At 41.5% G+C, this 20,061-nt stretch overlaps 1 protein-coding gene across 1 annotated transcript in view; it reads right to left on the bottom strand.

Moving 5' to 3' along the window:
- Positions 1–407: 407 nt before the first annotated feature.
- BRPF3 (bromodomain and PHD finger containing 3) overlaps positions 408–20,061 on the bottom strand; it is a 43,002-nt gene continuing 23,348 nt past the window's right edge. Inside the window, exons 7-12 of the mRNA XM_015421554.1 lie at positions 17,676–18,176; positions 11,166–11,256; positions 10,159–10,256; positions 9,428–9,525; positions 4,332–4,486; positions 408–1,157 (exon numbers count right to left, since the gene is read on the bottom strand). Of these exons, the coding sequence (XP_015277040.1) occupies positions 974–1,157; positions 4,332–4,486; positions 9,428–9,525; positions 10,159–10,256; positions 11,166–11,256; positions 17,676–18,176 (1,127 nt within the window). The 3' untranslated portion in view covers positions 408–973. The remainder of the gene's footprint in view (positions 1,158–4,331; positions 4,487–9,427; positions 9,526–10,158; positions 10,257–11,165; positions 11,257–17,675; positions 18,177–20,061) is intronic.

Raw genomic sequence — 20,061 nt, forward strand, 5'->3', positions numbered from 1 at the left:
CCTACTCAAAGATCTGTAAGCAGCACCTTCGAGCATGGGCTATGGATACAACCTATGATTTCCTCAACTGCTAACTATATAACGAAGCTGTTGCAACAAATTAGATGCTTTCTGAGGGATGTTTTAAAACACTGTTTTGCCCAGTTTTAATAATGTATTCACCAGAAGCTGGAGCTCCTGAATTACTGAACTGAAATGTGACAAAACCCTACTTCATAAACTTAATCACACAAAACATTTTAATAGAGATTTCTTCTTCACATTTAAATGTGCATGAGAGAAAGCGGGAACTCAATCAAAATGTTTTCATTGTATTTTTCTGTTGGTTAGATTGAACATGAAAACATATATTTAAATCTAGGCATCAGATTTGAAAGACTAGGCTATAAATGTATAGATTCAGTGAGGCAAATCAGAGCTTTAAAAATGACATGCGAAAAGTATGGTGGATATTACTGTAAATTTGGCACACATTCATCTTCTACACTGGGGCTGTTTACACTGCTGGCGGACTCCAGAAAATTCTTCAGGACTCGCTGAAGACTGAAAACCCAAGAGATGGGGGGGGGGGGCGCCCTTCAGTTCCAGCCAGCAAATGAGTTCGGCTTTCCCGTCCCATATAACCTGATCTAAGATTCTGCCAGGGCCAAAGCATTACACTGCAGGTGCTCCTGACATCTTCTTGCTGGTCAGACCATTCCTTCACTTCCTCTCCTGCTGGCTCTTCATTGAGACGTATTCAGAAAGAAATCAGACAGACTTTTGGCACATATCAGGGACTTTACAGGAGCTTTTCCTACAGCTAGGAATAGTGCATCTCTCCTATGAACACCAAAAAAGAAAAAAGAAAAAAATCCACAGCATGGAAGAATCCTACTGATCCTACCGATCAGTGCACACCCACCACAATTCCTATGGAGGCAGACATTATTATTGGGGTGGAAAGGAAGGGCAGAGCAGGTTCTTGTAGTCCCTACAGATAATTTGGCGTGACAAAAGGATGGTCTCCCCGGACTCGACTCATATGGATCATGGCCCGGTCAAAAGCCACCTGGACAGATTTGCGGATGCTGGTTTTTCGTCCTTCCATCATCTTTAGTTTATCCACGGTGTCATCTACTCCAAGGGGGAGAACTTTGTCCCGTGGAAGCCACTGCCTGCAATTTAAAAACAAATATAAGACATTATTCAGTGTTTAGGGAATGATTTTGCCATTACCCTGAGCCTAAGACTGGATTCAGACATTTCTATAAACCACAGTTAGAACAGTGTGTGCAAGATTATGTCTACCAGATTATGTCTACCAGATGTATGTGACAAATCGTGTTTTCTGCTTCCCCTTGGCTTTTTAGGCCAAGAGGATGGGCATGAACCGAACCATGAAGCAAAATTCGTTACAAATTCTGCCCTGTTCATAGCTCGGGAACAGATGGCTCTACCATCACGAATTTCCACAAACATTTGGAGCAGTTCATGCGGTTTGTGATGGTTCGTGGATGGATCAGAAAGCGGGGGTTTAGTGCGCGGGACGGCGCTGCGAGTGGGCGTGCCTCGGACCGTTCTGGGGACGCCCGTTTCCACTTTGTTCTTTCGGGAGCCTCCCGAAGCTCAGGAGGGCTCCGCTTCGTCTCCTGGAGGGAGAGGAAGTGGCAGGGGGCTTTGCTTGGTATCTCCGTTGATGGCAATCGCGGAGGTCTCGATGCCATGCCCCGAAGCAGGGATGAAGTTTGGAAGAGTCATGCAAATGGCTCCCTAGCAGCGACCAACCTTTTAAAAAAACTCTGTAAATTGAGTGGATGTAAGTAGGACATTGCCCTCAAGAGAGGTTTTTTCGTTTTCACGTATTTTCATATGAAATTATATTTCGAAATAAGACACATCCCCCCTTTTTTTTAATTGCCCCATAAGTATTGAGAGAGTGGTTATGGACAGTGTGGGGTTATGAATGAATAAGAACTCTCAGAGAGGAGGGGGCAAGAAGAAAGAGAGTTGCAAAAACAAGACAAGTTAAAAAAAACGGATTAGCTTGGAGTTGGAACTTTAAAACAGGTGAAGGTGTAGTACCCGGTTTGGTGTGAGAGACTTAAAATGGCGGCGGCGTTAGAAGAAGAGGTAGAGTTTGATCCAGAAATGCAAATAGGAGAGCTTACTTACGAGCAGTTAAAAAGATTTTTGATGGTTACAATCAAAGACGCGGTGACAACAGCTTGTAAAAATCTGTTTGGAGAATCAGGGGACATACAAACTGACGTGACAAATGTGGACGAGGAGGATATGGAACAAGGTTTCCTAATACTAGTGGAGCATCAGGACGACGGCCAGGAGAGGGAGCTGTCGAACAAGCAATCTTTAACTATACAAAATTGGGACCAGAAGATGGAGACTCATAGAGACTATTATGCAGCAATAGAAGTGAAAAAGGGACCTACCTTAATTGCTCTAGTGAAAAAGAAAAAGAAGATAGAAAATCAAGGGATAATGAGAGGAACTTTAAAAAACGTAAAAAAATAATAATGGATTTATGGAAACAGAAAAGGGAAAGCTGGAATATGAGAAGACAAGAATTTAAAGACATTAGGCATAGAAAAGTGATTCAGAGGAAGAAAATGACATCAGAAGGATGGGAGAACAAATGTGGGTCAAGAATGTTGTGGGTGCATGGAATATTTCTTCCTGTATAGGATACTTCTCCGTGCTGAGATAATGGTTGTGAAAAAGAAAATGATTAAGGATAAGATGTTGTTCTAAATAGTAATTTGAGAGAGTATGAGACTGAAAATATATATATTACCATTATTATTATTATTATTATTATGTGTATATATGGTATTTTGGTATAATAGTATTTAATATGAATTTAAGGGATTAATAGGGATATGAATTGGGAAGGGAATGGTTACAGAAATATAATTTCTGTAATATATATAGTAATATAATTTGTACATTGAATATAGCTGGGATTATAACTTAGAGGGAGGCAGTAACCCAATTTATGGTACTTTTAGTTACTATTTGTGGTTCTACGTGTGGGTATATTATAAATTTATTTTCGTTAGGTATATTTCTGTTCATGATAGGAATGAGCCGAATTGTGTTTAAGGTATAATGGGTTATGTAGGGATAAAAATAGAATTAATATATTTGGATTTAAGATTGAGCATTTGATTTAAGAAGGTATAAATGGGTCACTGAGGGATGAAAATGGAATTAATTTTTTGGGTATTTTGATTTAAGACTAACCTAGGGCACAAGGATATAGATTTAAACTTTACTTAAACACTAAATGAAATATGAATATTTTGGATAATGATGTAAAGGAAACAATTACAAATGAGTTTGAAATGTAGAAAGGTTATAGATATAATTGGGGAGTATCAGTATGTGATATATGAAATATGTGAATAGTAATATGGTGATAAAAAGAGATGTGTGAGATGTTATGAGTAAGGAATAATGTAATTTCTCGGCATGAGGTTTGATGTGTTAAACTCTAAATGAAATTTGAATACTTTGGATAACTATAATTGCTCCATAGTAATGAAATTAAGTTTAGAAGGTAAAAAAAAATTATTATGAATTTGAAAAATGGTTATAGATACAATTGGGAAGCATTAGTGTTGTGAAATATGAAATACGTGAATAGTAATATTATGAGGATAAAAATAGGTGGGTGGAGTGTTATGAGTAAGGAATAATGTAATGTCCAGGTATGAGGTCCAATGTGCTTAAAAATTGATGAAATAGGTGTATGTTTGTTGGTGTTGGTGTCTGTGTCTGTATGTCAGGTTATGTGGAAACTAATAAATATATATTTTTAAAAAAGAAAGAAAGCAGGGGTTTAATAGGACTCCGAGTCCTGTTAAACTCCTGTTTTCTGTTTCCCACGAAGGCCGCAAAAACAGCTGATTGGTGGGGAGTACCTCCCCACCACTCAGCTATTTCAGGCTGTCTTGTGCAGTCACTTTAAACTTTAAAAGGACTGCAGAAGACAGCCCGAAAAAGCTGTTTTAAAGTTTAAAGGGACTGCAAAACAGCGGGGGGGGGGGCCAGCTGCATGGCAGGTAGGTGCTCCCTGCCATGCAGCTGTTTCAGGATGTTTAAAGGGACTGCAGAAGACAGCATGAAAAACAGCTCAGAAATAGCTGAGGGGAGAATGAGAGGTATCCTGTGGGAGAGGGGAATTGGCAAAAATCACCCTCCTCTTGCACCTGCAGGAATTCTAGGCAGGAGTCAAGCTTACATTTTTCACCAGTAAGTTAAATCAAAATAACTTCTTGACACTCTATAGAATAAAAAATGTTTTTCCCGTTTATCTGTTTGCATTCACTCACCATGTCCTCTTGTTATCAAAGAAAAGGACAAGGAAAAGCTTTTCTCCAGCTTCTGCCTGTTTCTGCTCCCCTAGTTTTAATACCTCCAGAGGCGGAACAGGGATTGGAACTCCATTGTGAAGTAGACCCTCTCGGGGCATCTCAGGATCAATTATCTGTAAATACAGACAAGCAACAGTGGTAAGATTCTGGAGACTCACAACCAACCACAGAGCTTAAAAACTCAGTCTAAGAACACAGCCCTATTTTGTAGTGCCTGAGGACACTGGGGCGTAGGGGAGGATAAGAATTTAATCTATGGTGGTGAAATGGGATTTCTTGATTTAAAATGCAATTAAACTAACATGTCTGAGCATTTACACAGAGCATCCAAGCATCTACACTGGATGTAGTACCGAGCCAAGAGAATTGTGAAAAGGAATGAGTTAGTGGGAGCAAAGCAAAACATTACTAATTATTTAATATGCACAGCAAGGCAAAGCCCAGAGTTGTTAAGGCTAGAAGCCTTTTAAGCAAAAAGCTTTAGCAAAATCTTTGAGCAACTGTGCAGTGATCACAGCTTATTAGTACTCTATATTTCAATTTGTTCAAGCTAGTAATTTAAAATAATATGTAAGGAAAATGACTAATATCCTTTCACACAAGGCAAAGATATTCACTATATGCCTCCCTTGCCGTCTCTTCCAAACCTGTACCTGTTCAAATAAAATCTGATATCCCTTTCTCCATTTTCCAGTATTGAACTAATCTCACAATAGGTCATACGAGAGGAAAAAGTGTGTTATTTTTGTCAAACCAGAATTTAATCAGAATTTAGAATAATATTTTATGCAAGTGACACCATCCCATGTCCAAGTGTAGGAACAGTACCATCCAGCTGACCCAAGTTACTGCACCTGTTACTGATTCCGAATTTATATTTACTGGATCAAAATTAGACTCAGCATTTTAGAAATGCTGCTGGACTAGTGCCAGCTTTGTGGCACAAGAGATAAATAAGGTAGTCAGTTTTGGCAGACATAATGGGTCATAACTATTTCTTCATCAAACAGGTAAGCTTTCTGTCATTTTTAAAAAGAAACAAACAGACAATGTACACGAGATGGTATTACTTGAATAACTACTAGCATCCACATTTCCAAACATGGAAGGATAAACTGATAACTGTAACATGCTGTGATCACATACACGAAACAATCCACTTTCAATCCACTTTCAAACTGGATTTTGCCAGTTCACACAGTAAAATCCAGTTGGAAAGTGGATTATTTAGTGTGTGTGATCACAGGAATAGTTTAACAGCATTATGGCTACAATCCTGAGCACACGTTCCTGGGAGTAAGCCTCTTAGAATAAAATGAGACTAGATTAGAATTGTTCCCTGTGATTATTTTGAAAAGAAATGCCCGAAGAAAGGCTGGCACAGAACCTGGATTAAAGGCAAGAACTCTTATCTTAGATAATGTGGCCCCCACCATCACCAAAGACGCAACAACCTGCATACATTTGTGTCTGGTAAGAAATTGTTCCCGCATTCATGCTTTTCATGTACAAGCACTAAATTACAGAACAAGATGGTCAGAAGACACTGGCTTAGATCCTACAAGCCATGGACAGCAGGTGCTTCCCCATCACAGATCTTTTCCCCCAGCAGCTCTCCATGATGCTTGAAAAAGTGATGCTGGGAGTTGGAAGTCTTCAAACACAGAGAGAGGGCTGCAGTAAGAAGGGGAAATAAAGCCAAATCACCCCTCCTTCATCCCCGTGAATCTTGAACCTTCATGATCACTGCACCAGCAGAAGGTGGGGCTGATTTCACCCAACTCCCCCTCCTTGCTGCAGCCCCACAGCCCTGATCTGCAGAACCAGCTTTTCATAGCTACTAAGGAGCTGCTAGGGGGAGGCAGAAAAGATCTGGAGCACCATTGTGCAAGCATTAAGAAGGATCTAGGCCATGATTACAACAAAAAGGAACAACACTTTATACAAACAATCTGCTAAACTCAACATTCATTAAGAGACTCACTTTTAACCTGACTTTTGATCATATTTGTTTCAATTTAGAAAGGAGCATTTATTGACAATGGCCCTTAGTAACTGATGGACTTGTGGAATGACTAATCTGAACTGACACATGTCCATGGAAAAACTTCATTCAGTAATCGCTTCCAAGCTCCACTTAAGCCTACTTCCCATGTAGACACTGTGCATACTGCAAACATACCACCAGGAAGCTGCATTTTTATCAAAGGAAATATATAGGGAAAGATTTCACCACATGTAATAATACTTACATTGCTTACATCATCCAATGTTCATGCAATAAACTGGGTGCAAGCAAAACTGCTCAGCCATAGGGAAACACAAAAGTAATGTACACACAAGTATTTAATGAATAGTTCAGTTGTTAGACCCAAACCACAAATCTAATAATTTGGTATTTTCAGCAGTGGAAACACTTCTTATACTTACAGTGCAAATCTATGCAGAGTTGCTCCAGTCTAAGTGCATTGATTTCAGCGGACTTCAACAGGAGTAACTCTGGATAGGATTGCACTGCAGTGCCTAAGTTGCACTCCACTTGTGGAATGGATCTTTTTGTCTCACCATTCCTATTGCAGTCTGTGTGATCTCCAAAATGCAGACCTTTGAGGTTGGTGAACTCTCAAGAATAGCATGCACTACAACGAGGGTTCTGCAGTGGAAAGAGGGAACAGGAAAAAAATTCTTCCCCCAACCACATGTGCTCTTCCACCCACAGAAGATGACTTAGGATTCAGCCTCATTTACTGTTGCATAAAGAATACTCCAAAAAATAGAAGCACACATGAAGATCACTGAAGGCACAGACCAGTCATTTACAAGACAATGCAACAGCGTAAAACATGGATTTTATTTTAGTTCTTCCATGGAACTTCCAGCATCACATCTGTTTTGGCCCTTAGAACCATGCAGGTAGAGGCACAGATCTCTGTGATGCATCGTGCCATTGCCCAGCTATGAGTGTAACCATTCCTTGATCAACAGGAACTGCCCATGGTTACGCACCCTTTGAACACATCTAGATTGGACTCTTGCAATGTGCTATATTTCCATATGTTCGTTAAATAATCAAAGATTTTCAAGGGAGGGTGCTTTCTTTTTGAAAGATATGCCTTCTTCCACAATGGGAGGTACTAGAGACTGACTTTTTAAAAATGAAAGCTGAAAATGCAGGGATCCTGCTTGACCTACCATTACAGCAGTATATTGATATGTCAATACTGTACTGCATTTTTAAATTTAAAAAAAATGAAACCACTCACTATATATGGGGCTGCTATACATGGGGCAGCCTATGGCAGCTTCAATTGGTACAGTATTCAGTACAGTATTCAGATGTTGGATTGTTCACAGGTTTAAATTATTTCTCCAGTATTACCTGACTATAGTGCTGGCTATCATCTTTAAAACAGACTCAGACAAGAGTATTTATCCCCATATGGTCCAACCTGACAACTAAGATTATCTGCTGAGGTCTTTCTTTGTGCCCCCCCCCCTCCATTTTTGAATGTGTGGTGGCTACCTACTAAAGACAGGAACTATTCTATAGACTCTTCATTTATGGAACTCCCTCCTTTCAGTTCTTTTCCTGGCACATAGTTTTGTTAGTTTCAAACACCAGATTAAATTGTTTTTATTCTCCAGTTTTGTTTGACTTTTCTCCCCACTTCTACCTCCCCGTCCGTGAAATGGGTTAACAATATTATGAGCTTTTACTGGTTTCACTTGTTCTAAATTGTAAATTTTAGAATTATTATTTCAGGGCTATATCATCTAGTAGGGAGTTCAACTGGGACCCTCATTTTGGAAGCTGGTGCACAGAGCGTTCAGCTGGAGACTTCTTGACCCACCGACAAGAGGAAAAGGATGGACTTTGGGGGTGGCAGGCTCTGAAGAAGGGAGAAGTTAATGGTTTGTACTTTAAAAGCTCCCTGTTCTGCTGTGTTACTAAGATCTATGTTTTTGTTACATGATGTTAATTGGAAAGTAAAAAATGTTTTACTCTCTCTGAATGATTGCAAGATTCCTTCCAAGTTCTGCCCCACAGAACCCACAAGCTGAGGTTATAATGGCTCATTGCTTTGAATGTGCTATTACCTGGTTGATTATACTGTGTTATACTGTATTTTGTCTGTGCTATTAATATAGATGCACCAAGATCCCAATCGCTGAGGGGGCGGCATACAAATAAATAAATATATATATATATTTCTCAGTACAGTGAAAAACTCCACATATCGAGATAATTAGAGACACAAGTTGAATGATATATCTAAGAGGACCGTTATTGTTTTGAGATGCAAACTTTGGCACACTCATGTTTTTCTTCGAAAATCAAATGGAAATAAGATGGCCAGAGCAGTCTATTATATATCTGATGGCCACTTGTATAGGTTTGCTGCTTTTGAAATCAAGGATGAAAGTGCAGACCACATTATATCACATATCCTGACTAAACTGTCAATTTCCACTGATTCCCCTTCCGCTGCAGACCCCTCTCATCACTCCTCAGGATCCCTTATCTCCCCAGGAGAAGCATTTCATGGAGATCAGTGTTTTGGAGGAGGGAGCCAGAAAAGTTCTATTCCACTAATGAAAAATTCAGTCTGGATCCAACCTACAAACTTTGCCTTTATGTTCTTTATTCTCAGCACAACAGATCCAGTCATGATCACTTAAAATCTTCCAGTATGGTAATGGTTAGGTTAAAGATGGATAGTGACACCTATTCTGGATCCTCTTTAATTTTATTTACTCAATTTTAGTATGCCTTTCTTGTTATGACTCCCTAAAGGTACTGAGTAAGACTCTTAATGAGTGTTATAAGATCATAAGAAGAGCCCTGCTCGATCAGACCAGTGGTCCATTCAGTCCAGCATCCTGTTTCACACAACCACCAACCAGTTACTCTGTAGGGGCATGATTATGCACTATTTCTTCCAAGAATGTCTTCTTTCCCCCCAGCTAAATGAACTGAAACATAAGCACTAGATACTAGGCCATCAGCATGCCCTCATTGAAAAGAAGGAAGCAAGCAAATCAAGCATACATACCAATGCTGGGTAAGAAGGATAGCCACGACACTTTGCCCACACAAGCTCCAGCGGTTCTAGTTCAGTTTGCTCCTCAAAGGGCATCAGTAGATTTCTACCTAAAAAAGTTACACAAACTGACTTAGAATCTCCCTTGAAAGGAACTGCAAATCTAAGGCTTGAGTATTATGAGCATGAAGGTGAGGATCATCTTATCCAAGACATCACTTCTGCTTTGAATTTCAATTTAAATAATGAACAAAATAGGGATTCACTGGCCATCATGAGGGAAGGATATACAACTGGGAAACTCCACCTCCCAACTCAAATCTCTCCCCCCGGGATACTATAAGGTCTTATGGGCTGAGCAGGCCAACCTCCCTTTCTATGTCGTCTCTCCTGCTTTAACAGACTCTCTCACCTGGCTCTCAATAGCACAAGAGCAATGAGCATGCTCAGTCACTTGTGGTGAAGGGTCTTCTACATTTTTAAAATTGCAAATTACTATTTGTCTGCATTCCCAGGCAGCCCTCTGAGCATGCAGAAAGCTTGACACCATCTGCAGGTTTGTCTCTCTGACGGACACTCTGCTTATTGCTAATTCCTACATATATCTGCTCAAAAATAAGTTCCTTAGGATTTGCAGACTTACTGTCCTTTGGCACAGCCACTAGGAAAAACTGCACCCATAAAAGAGAAAGCCCCATGGCTGTACCTTGACCTAAGACACACTTATACTGCGGTCTTCTCACCTGAGCTATTGTATTCCAAATCTCCATTTACACTATCCAAGAATGGGACCCGTGCAAGAGCTGGCTTTCCTCGGCTCCGTTTGTGAGGAGTCAGACCACTGTGATAAAGAACAGAAAGTCAGGAAATCAAGTCAAGCATTAGCTCCAACATGCAATCTGAGTTCACTTCCAGTTGTGCCTTCGAGTAAAGGCGGATGGTATGGAGACAAACCACAGTATAGCGGTTGGTTTTTTGGAAGCGATGGTCACAATTCTACCATTATTACACAAGGACAGGCTTAATCCTGTAATTCCTCTGTGTCTGGTAAGGGATGTTAGCAGCATTCTGTTGCAAACACCATGCCTTGTGGGTGGCATGAGTGGCAACAAATACTCTTACAAAACAATTGCTCTATGTCACGGGTAGCCTCATAAAAGGGGGGGGAGAGTAATCAGCAGCTTCCTAGAGAGGCAAACAAGGAGAAGAAATGTTAATGCAGGGGCATGTGGAGTCAAGGTATGATGGGATGGAAGAAAGCCAATTTTGGGCAATCCTGCCTCTGTGTGGGCTGTTCTAGTGTCAAGCATTTCCTGTCACATTAAAGGAAGATGCAACCAGCATGGATGTTTACCGAGGCTGGCAGGCTAATGGTAGGGACTGTGTTTCAACGAAATACTAATTTTAAAAAGAGAAATGAGTCCAAGGCTTTCTCTCAGTGCCTTGGTTACCACGGATCAGAAGATGGATTATTTGAAGAAATGGAAGAAAAATACAAAATGAAGGAAGATGCAGCAAATAAAGATGACTAGGGCAAAAATGCAACACAGACATCAATGTTATAGTTATAATTACTTTGCTACATTTTACTCAGAATACATGCATGGAAGAACCCAGCTTCATCCCCACCTGCAAAAGTAACACCAGCCGTGCAGCTGACACATGATCACACTGCCAAATGATGTCAAGAAAGCCCAGTTATCATCTAAAAGTTATTATTCTGAGTAACACTTCGCAAAAGACAGCTTACCTCAAAACATCACATGGGAGACCACTGCCGAGGCCAGAACTGCATTCTGAGTCAGACCCACTCTCTCTGTGCTTCCTGAAGCCATTGGTCACTGCCGAAGAGAAGAACGGACATGAGAATGAGCCTAGCGGAATGCACTGCTCTTACAAGGGTGCTACATATTTATGAAGGGAAACAGAGAGGACATCACAATTCTATTGTGCACCTAATAATAAAGAAATGCTCCTCAGCCATCTCTCTTCTTCCCACCATCTAGCCCCTCTTGAAGTCCACTGGTCTTAATGAACTAAACAGAGTCCTGTTTGCAAATCTAACGACTTGACCTTAATGGGTTCTGGGAATGAGTTCTGCTTCAGAAAACTTTTACGCATTTTAATTTGTGCTGAGCTTTCACTTCACACTCTAAGACCCATTTCATATTCTGGAGACCTGATTCCTCTCTGCAGCTTACTGAATCCGGCCAGGTATGGTTTCAGGGATGCTGTAAGTTGTCATACCATGGGTTTATACTGCCAGTGTGATGTGATGACATCATACCATGTCAACACGAGGGGCCTATACAGACACAAAATGCAGGCAACATATTCCTGAAGCCTTCTTGTTCTGTGAAATGAATCTCTACATTCTAGTGAGTTCCCCAGTCTTACTTAGGTGTGTCTGTACTGAATTTCTAAAGCATTTAAAGGCTCTGCAAAATAGTAAGCATTTGTCTGACAGAGTACAGTGAGGTGAGAGAAGGAAATCAAATACAATGCAGAAGATCAATTAAGTTATACACAGCAGATCAGGGAATGAATCCGTATACTTCTGATTCCCAATGTAACATGATCCTAATGTAACATTTAGGATTTATGCTCATGTCTCTATCAGAAAATATGTTTAAAATATTCAAAAATTTAACTTTTCTGGGGACAGCCCTATGAGCAGAATCCCAGATTCCTGTTTGATCTTGTTCATGGCACTTTCCCCCGAAATAACACAAGTGCTGGGTCAGTCTAATGGTCTATCTAGCCCAGCGTCCTGTTTTACACAAAGGCCAATCAGATGCCATAAAAGGGCTACAAGCAAAGTATGCAGGCCAAAGCCTCTCCCTAGTGTTTCCCCTGGCAATGATATTCCGGGGATTACTGTCTCTGAACATGGGAGGTTCCATTTAGTCATCAACTGACCATAGAACTGAGTGTGGATGACTAAATGCAACCTCCATGCTCAGAAGCAGTAATCCTCTGAATACCACTGCTGGGGCGAAAATAGGGGGAAGCTTTAGCTTCTATGCAGAGATACTCTGCATAGAAATCAATACGCCTATTGATTTCACCGGGTATAGACCGGAGTAATTGCATAAGTGTTATACTATAAAAAATAACAGCCACTGATGGACCTGTCCTCCATGAATTTGTCTACAATAAAGTCAACTAAATTAGTGTCCATATCCATATCCCACAGCAGTGAATGTCAGAAGCCAACCACTATTTGAGTGAAGTTGGACATCCTCTGGTCCACCCTGAATCTACTCCCCATTAACTTAATTCAATGCCAGTGAGATAGCAGGGGTAATAACACCCTGAGCTGTTTTACAAATGCATACATTATTCCGTTTTCTCCCTTACTTCAAAACAAAAGTTGACAGTATCTGCTTTAAAAACAATAAGCCATTATATGTATTGTGTGCATAAGGACTTCAAAAACTCATCACAGAAGCACTACCATTAGTGTCTTGAATCACACTCAGAATTGTAGACTATAACACAAACTCACTTCTGCAGCTAAAAAGCAATGGCAACTTCAGTTTCTCAACACAAAAATTAATTCAAGGAAACCCACAGCAATGTTCTGGTACTCTTATTTTCCTCTTGTGTTATACATTAAAAATATGAAAAACTGGACAAAGTGGGTACCTCAAAAAGAAAGTACATTTTGTGAGCACAGAACATGTTTCTTGTTATGTATACTACATGACCTACGCTATCCCTGAAAGCACATCCACTTACACTGAGGACAAGTAGTGGTCCAGCATGTGATGAAGTAGAGGGTATGTGTGTACTACATTACATATGACATGAACTGAATATATATCGTCACCCTTCAAACCATTCAAAGGTAAGCAGTCTTGAAAAAGTATAATAAACTTTCCCGTTAGGGCTGTTTGTGTATGATGCATTTCTTCCCTTGTATATAATCTCAACTGCTTTGTGATTTTAAACAAATAAGTTCAACTGTATGGTTGTCTTGCACCTGTTCAGCAATACTTGTTTGTTTTTTAATTCAAAGAATTGCTGTCGATCTTGAGGGGAGAAAAAGTGTGTTTGTGTACATATACTTACACATACACATGAAACATGCGAAGAACAATACATGACAAGAATGAGGGGCCAAAGGAAATGCCTGTGCAAGCCCCACTGAAATGAATGTAAGCCACAGTACCACTCTAATAAAGAATCACAGAGTTGGAAGCGGCCATACAAGCCATCTAGTCCAACTCCCTGCTCAATACAGGATAGCCTGACAAGTGTTTGTCCAGCTGCTGCTTAAAGACCGCCAGTGTGGGGGAGCTCACCACCTCCCTAGGCAGCTGATCCCACTGTTGCACAACTCTTACTGTCAAAAAGTTTTTCCTACTATCCAGCTGGTACCTTCCAGCCCTTAATTTAAACCCATGATTTCGAGTCCTGTCCTCTGCTGCCAACAGGAACAGCTCCCTACCCTCTTCCAAGTGACAGCCCTCCAAATACTTAAAGAGAGCAGTCATGTCTCCACTCAACCTCCTCTTCTCCAGACTGAACATTCCCAAGTCCCTCAGCCTTTCCTCATAGGGCTTGGTCTCCAATATGGCTAACATTCATTTCAATGAGATTTCCACAGGCAACCTTCCTGGGGTGTGTGTTGGGGGGTGGACAGTCTGTGAGCCTTAAAACTGTAACAACTTCAGTGAGATCTCTGACAGAGTAAATATGGACTAAATCTGGGAAGCAAGATCATAAGAGAAATCATATTCTGTTAGCAGCTTTCTCACTTCAGGAGCAAGGAAAGTGGATTGCAGCTGATGTGAGAATAAAAGCAGCAATGTGCAGTGCTGGAGAAGGAACAGATCATGGAATTACGGTTGTCCCTTTTTTCTTTGCAGCATACATGGTGTTCCATGAATATAGTCAGTATGTCTTCCTAGAAATCCAATTGGCAATCTCAGCACAACCTGAGACACCCCTCCCCACTATGCGTTATCCCCACATTGCAGAGAACTTGGAGGAAGGGTGGTGTCTCTTTCTTCCTGTCAGGTGAAAAATATAAATTTCTTCCTCCCCCGAGTCCTTTGGCATGTACAGAGGACTTGGAGAAGGGCTGTTTTCTCACTCTGCACCAGGTTTTGTAGCACTTGGAAGCAGCAAGAGAGATTCTTTCTTCTATTGTCTGCAAAACTAGGCACAAAATGAAAAGCTGACCCCCTCCCCTGAGCCCTCTGTGAATGCCAGATAACACAGGAGAGAGGAGGGATTGAGGACAACTGTAAAAAAATGGCTATTGAACAAGTCCAGTCAAAATTTGTGGATTGTCAAGCAAAACTGTACTGTTTTACTAGCTCTTGCTGTAATAAATTAGATAAGATCAGATCAGATTGTCAAGCAAACATTAAATAAACTGGTTTAAAGTAAGATTCTTCTGGACACAGGCAAATGTTACCAACACACGTCTCTCCAGCAATGTCAAACATAGCTGGAATGATGGCACATCTAACATGGCCAAAGACTTTGCCCCAGTCAAAACTGTAGGGTGAAAATAGTTCAACAGATTATCTCTTTCTCCTAAGCATTGACTCTTCTATTGAATTCCTTTCCTTAGTCTAATTTCAACTACTTCTGACAGATTATACTTCTGTTATGTTTGCTGTATTGTCACAAGAACAAGTAGACCTAGGATATAGCATTAGCGTAATGGAATGAGTTACCACTTCCACAACAGGTGATATCAGTGGATGAAGTGAAACAACATCACACAAAGCTACCACACTGCTTTGGAGAATACAGAGAGGAGTTAACTTGCCTCCACAGTCTCTTCAAGGCATTTCAGCCACCAAAAAACCAGCCATTATCAGGAGACATGCAGGCCCTTATATTTGTTGTACCATCTTGTTACTGAGAATTAGCACTGAAGTTTATGCAGTGACTCCCTACAGAATGTAGGTCCACTTCAAGTTGATGTTTGACCTAGAACACTAGACAGTTTAGCCTCTATGTATGTAAGAGACTGTCTCCTCTACATGCTATCAAAATATCCACTAAACAATACCTTCCTAGAAATTTCCTCTGCGTGCAACAAAGGCACCAGACAAGTGTCATCAGTGGTGGTCCTACAACTGGGAAATTCTCTCACTTGTGGCTGACCATGGAATTCTTCCAGAAATACTGATCTTATTTTTCAGTGTTCTACTGTGGGGATGGTTAAGCTTAGATTTGTATCTTGATGCTTTATAGGTATTATCTTGGACTTTATATTTTTAATTTTAAACAATATCAGCTTTTGTTATAGGACAAGATGAACACATACACATAAATCATAAAACACCCTGAGAAGTGCACACACCAGTATACATTCCTAAATGGAAGATTTTACTTACTAACTGACATACTTAGTGCCAACAATGTGCTAAGTATTATACACTCCTGACAGGTACTATCTGTATTCATGATGAGGCTGCATACAGCAGGGGTGTACAACTGGATATTGCGAGCCTGATAAGCCTTTGTTACTTCCTGGATTGCACTGGTAACATCTGACACTGTGAAAGGCTTTCTCACTATTTCCCATTCCTGAATATTTTTCTCCCGACAAATATTGGAAATATCCGGTATCGGGTTGGGAAGCCATTCACTGTTCACAGCTGGTCCATGGCATACTGGCCCTTTAAAATTTGAAGGGCCATTATTTTCAATTAGAAGCCACAGGCCAGATCTACTCCCATTTAAAATAATGGCCCTTTACAGTTTAAAGGGCAAGCGCACCACTGAACAGCTGGGGAGCACTCTAAATAATAGGTTGTAGACCTGGTCTCCAGACTCGGGCTGCCTACCACCCATTAAACTTTAAAGAGGTACCATTTTCAGTGGCTGGACTGGCTCTCCTTTCTCCTTTGCTATTCCTGCTCCCTCCAAATGAGGGGAGAAGCCTGCTGTGGGGCTCACTGTCACCCTGTCAGTGAAAATAATGGCCCTTTAAAGTTTAATGGCTAGAGCAGCTCTCCCTCACCACTCCTACTGCCTGAGAGGGAGAGGAAAACCCTCAGCCTGATTGGCTGCTGTCCCAGCAATTGAAGATAATGCCCTTTAAAGTTGAAATGGCCACTGTTTTCAACAGAGGGTACACCTAGCCTCTGGTGGTCAGGCTACTACCCGTTATTTAGAGTGCCCCCTGACGTTCAGTGGCACATCTGCCTTTTAAACTTTAGACCTGGTCTTCAGAGTTTAAAGGGCAAATGAACCATGGACCAACTGGGCGCGAGGGAACCTTGCACTCTCCCCCCACACACACACACCGCTATTGCTGCTTCAGGAGGGGCACACTTGCAAAATTATTGATTTTCTAATGGGAAAGTCGGGAACGGCAATATTGGGAATATTCTTTTAATCTTTCCACAACAACCTTCTGGAATGATAATGAAAACAATAATAATTCCCTTCCCAACTTTCCGATATAGAATTACAACACTAATTTTGCAAGTGTGCACCCTTAGTATAGAATGAAGAGTTTATTTCAGCGAAATGATTGTGCTGCCTCTATGGCTCCTGCCAGATCACTTCAAAATGTACTCCTGGGGGGAAAATACATTAGAACAGATCCTCTCTTTTATTGTTCTAGTGCTTATTTTAAAAGGGAAAATAGGTACAAGGGCAAATTTAGAAAGGAATAAACCTTCTTCTCTGCCTCCACTTTGTTTATGAAATATTTCCTTAAGTAATGTCTTAGAATTGGTTCACAGATACATGTTCAGCACCTGATGACTTAAGCATCAAGTGTTAACTTGTATGCATTACTGGGTCAACAAAGATTGTTACATTAAGCTCCTAGTAGTCATCATGGAAGAAAAATCCCAAATTAGTTACCCATATAAAGGTAATTCATCTGACTTCCTACCCAGCATGAAAACCAAAATCTATGTAATGCCTTTTACTAAGACCAAACGAATAACGGAAAACATTATGTTGTCTTAATAATGACTGCTTTTAATAAAAGGCACTGCAAGGATTTCAGACGGCTTTTGCTATGGACCAACACAGCTACCAACTTTTTTTTGGTCACAACACCTCTTTCACTTCTAAGCCCTCTTTCACTTCTAAGCTCTATAACTTCCCCTCAACAATAAAACTAGAAACTGGTGTTGGGATTCATGTGACAGAACTCAGTTACCAAAGGATTCAGGGAAATGGTTGCTGCTATGGATAGAAGTGGAGACTTCGTGAAACTATTAGACCCTCCTGCCCTGGGGACATCAGAGGAATGAAAGCTCAGGGGAGTCACCTGTCACTCCTGCCTGCCTGGGGGATTTCTCGCCATCGCTCTCGCTGCAGCTCCCACTCTGTGGCCGTTTCCGGGATGGCCGCTCACCCCCTATGCTGGAGCGGGAGAGCTGCCCACTCCGGTTGTGGTCCTCTCCATTCTCAAGGGGGCAGTCCAGACCTCTTTGCAGTTTCACCCCGTTCTTGGCTTTTTTAAAAAGGACAGATGTCCGCCTGCCCACTCCACTAAATGGAGGGCTGACAGAAGTGCCCGTGGCCTGAAGGGCCAATCCGTTCAGGCCGTTGTCGCTGAGCAAGCGCTGGAAGGCGTGGCTCTCCCTCTGCAGTGTCTTCTTATCAAAGAGCTCGCCCTCGGACTTCAGCCGTTTATGTAGTCTGTTCAAGGACTTGCTTTCACTAATGGGTCTGAGAGTTGGAGGGTCCTGCAGAGAGTCCAGCTCCGATATGGAGGGTGCAGGTCCTGTGGGCTCCAGGGTGGGGGGAAGTGGGGGCTTGGTGTCATCTGCTAAAGAGAAAAAGAATCTGCTTGAACATTTTAGAAAGTATGGATCACAGCTCTCTGCCCTTTTCTATGGTCAAAGATCAGTGGTGGGTCAGTATAACAACAAAATTTTGTCATACACACTTAAGGAAGACATTCAAAGGAAAAAAAACCCTGTAACTATGACACACTGCAGAAGAAAGAAGATACTCTCATCCTCCCTATCCTAGCTGACATGCCTATTGTTTAACCAATATTGTGTAACCAAGGCTACAGTCCTGTGCACACGTACTTGGGAATAAATCACACTGAATTCAGTGGGACCTATTTCCACATAAACAGACTTGGGACTGGGCTGCACAGCATTTATTTCCCCACCATTTTAACACAGTTTTTCAGATCATCATACCTTTCCCGTAATTTAACCTCTACACATCCCTGAACAGCACAGAAGGGTTAGAAGATATTGAACAAGCAGATATGGCAGATTCAAGGGCACGAAAAAGGGGGCTGGATCCCATTGCAAGTCAGTGAGTAACAATCACTTTGTTTTTTAAAAACTTCCTCTGTCTCTTGCTCTAAGGGCACCAAAGATATCAGGGCTCATCAAAGAAGCAAATCTAGGCCTGAAAAATCCCAGGCCTGTGTTTCTCCACACTGAGCCTTCCTTTCTCTAGTCTGTGTTCATAGTGGAATGAGATGAGAGATTAACTTGAATTCTTTCCTTTTAAGGTTCTACTCCTGTTCAAGTGCCTTCTGTGCAATGCTCTGCCAGTGCTGGGGACGCAAGTAATTTCCCAAGTGCCCAAACAACATGGATTGCCAACACTACAGGGAAGCATGGCAGCTACATGGGCCAAATTCCTTGAATTAAGAATGTCACCACTTAGGAATTTCCTAACAAAATCATAAAGAATAAAGAAGGCTCCTGTCTGCAAAGGAATCACCAACAAACATCCCAGGAGCCCACTCAGAACAGATCCAAAACAAGAACCTTGAAACTGACAACAATTACAGGTTAACCAAAATATTAAAATAAGGCAATTATTCCATTCTGAAGTTCTTTCCAAACATTCACTCATAGGTAATAATGGAAGATTTGTATTCACTTACCGTGAAGCTTCCTTCTTGGTGGTCCAGAGTGGGGCAGTCCTTGACTCCTTACTCCTGGGAAAGCACCTCCCCCTTCCGTAGGCAGGGCCGGCAAACTTTGATCCCAGAGGGGAGGGGCTTATCCTCTGATCCCCAGTCATACCGACAGCCATCTCCGAGCTGCTGTAAATCCACTTAAAGAATAACTCCTTCCCCCTCAGACAACTGGGGAATACCATCACAGCCATGGGCTTAAACAAATACAAACCTGTATTTTAACCATTACAGCAAACAAACAGCAACAGTCCACCACATCACATAATCAGTTAGACCATATTCATGAACAGCTGAACCACTGCAAAACGTAAAGGACCGGAAGTCGTGTCCATCAAGAGAGGGTGGGTAGGACTGCCCCACTCTGGATCACCGAGAAGGAAGCTTCACGATAAGTGAATACAAATCTTCCATTCTCCGGTGGTCCAGGAGTGGGGCAGTCCTTGACTCCTTACTCCTGGGACGTAAAAAAGCAGTGCTCCCCCTGGGTGGGTCACACAACTTCCGGTGCCTACAGGGCCTGAAGGAGCCCTCTACTGTCAAACGCTGCTTCTGCTGAGGCTAGTTTGTCAATCTTATAGTACTTTGTAAAGGAATGGACAAATTTCCATGTCACCATCATACAAGTGACTTCTAAGGATGGCAAGGCCCTATATGCCGCCGATGTGACTGCCGCCCATAGAGTGCCCTGTGACCCCTATTGGAGGTACTAACCCCTACACCTTGTATGCCTGACTGATCCTTATCCACCTGCTCAGGG

Source organism: Gekko japonicus, unplaced genomic scaffold, assembly GCF_001447785.1.
Source record: "Gekko japonicus isolate JY-2015 unplaced genomic scaffold, Gekko_japonicus_V1.1 scaffold1371, whole genome shotgun sequence".
Classification (NCBI taxonomy): domain Eukaryota; kingdom Metazoa; phylum Chordata; class Lepidosauria; order Squamata; family Gekkonidae; genus Gekko; species Gekko japonicus.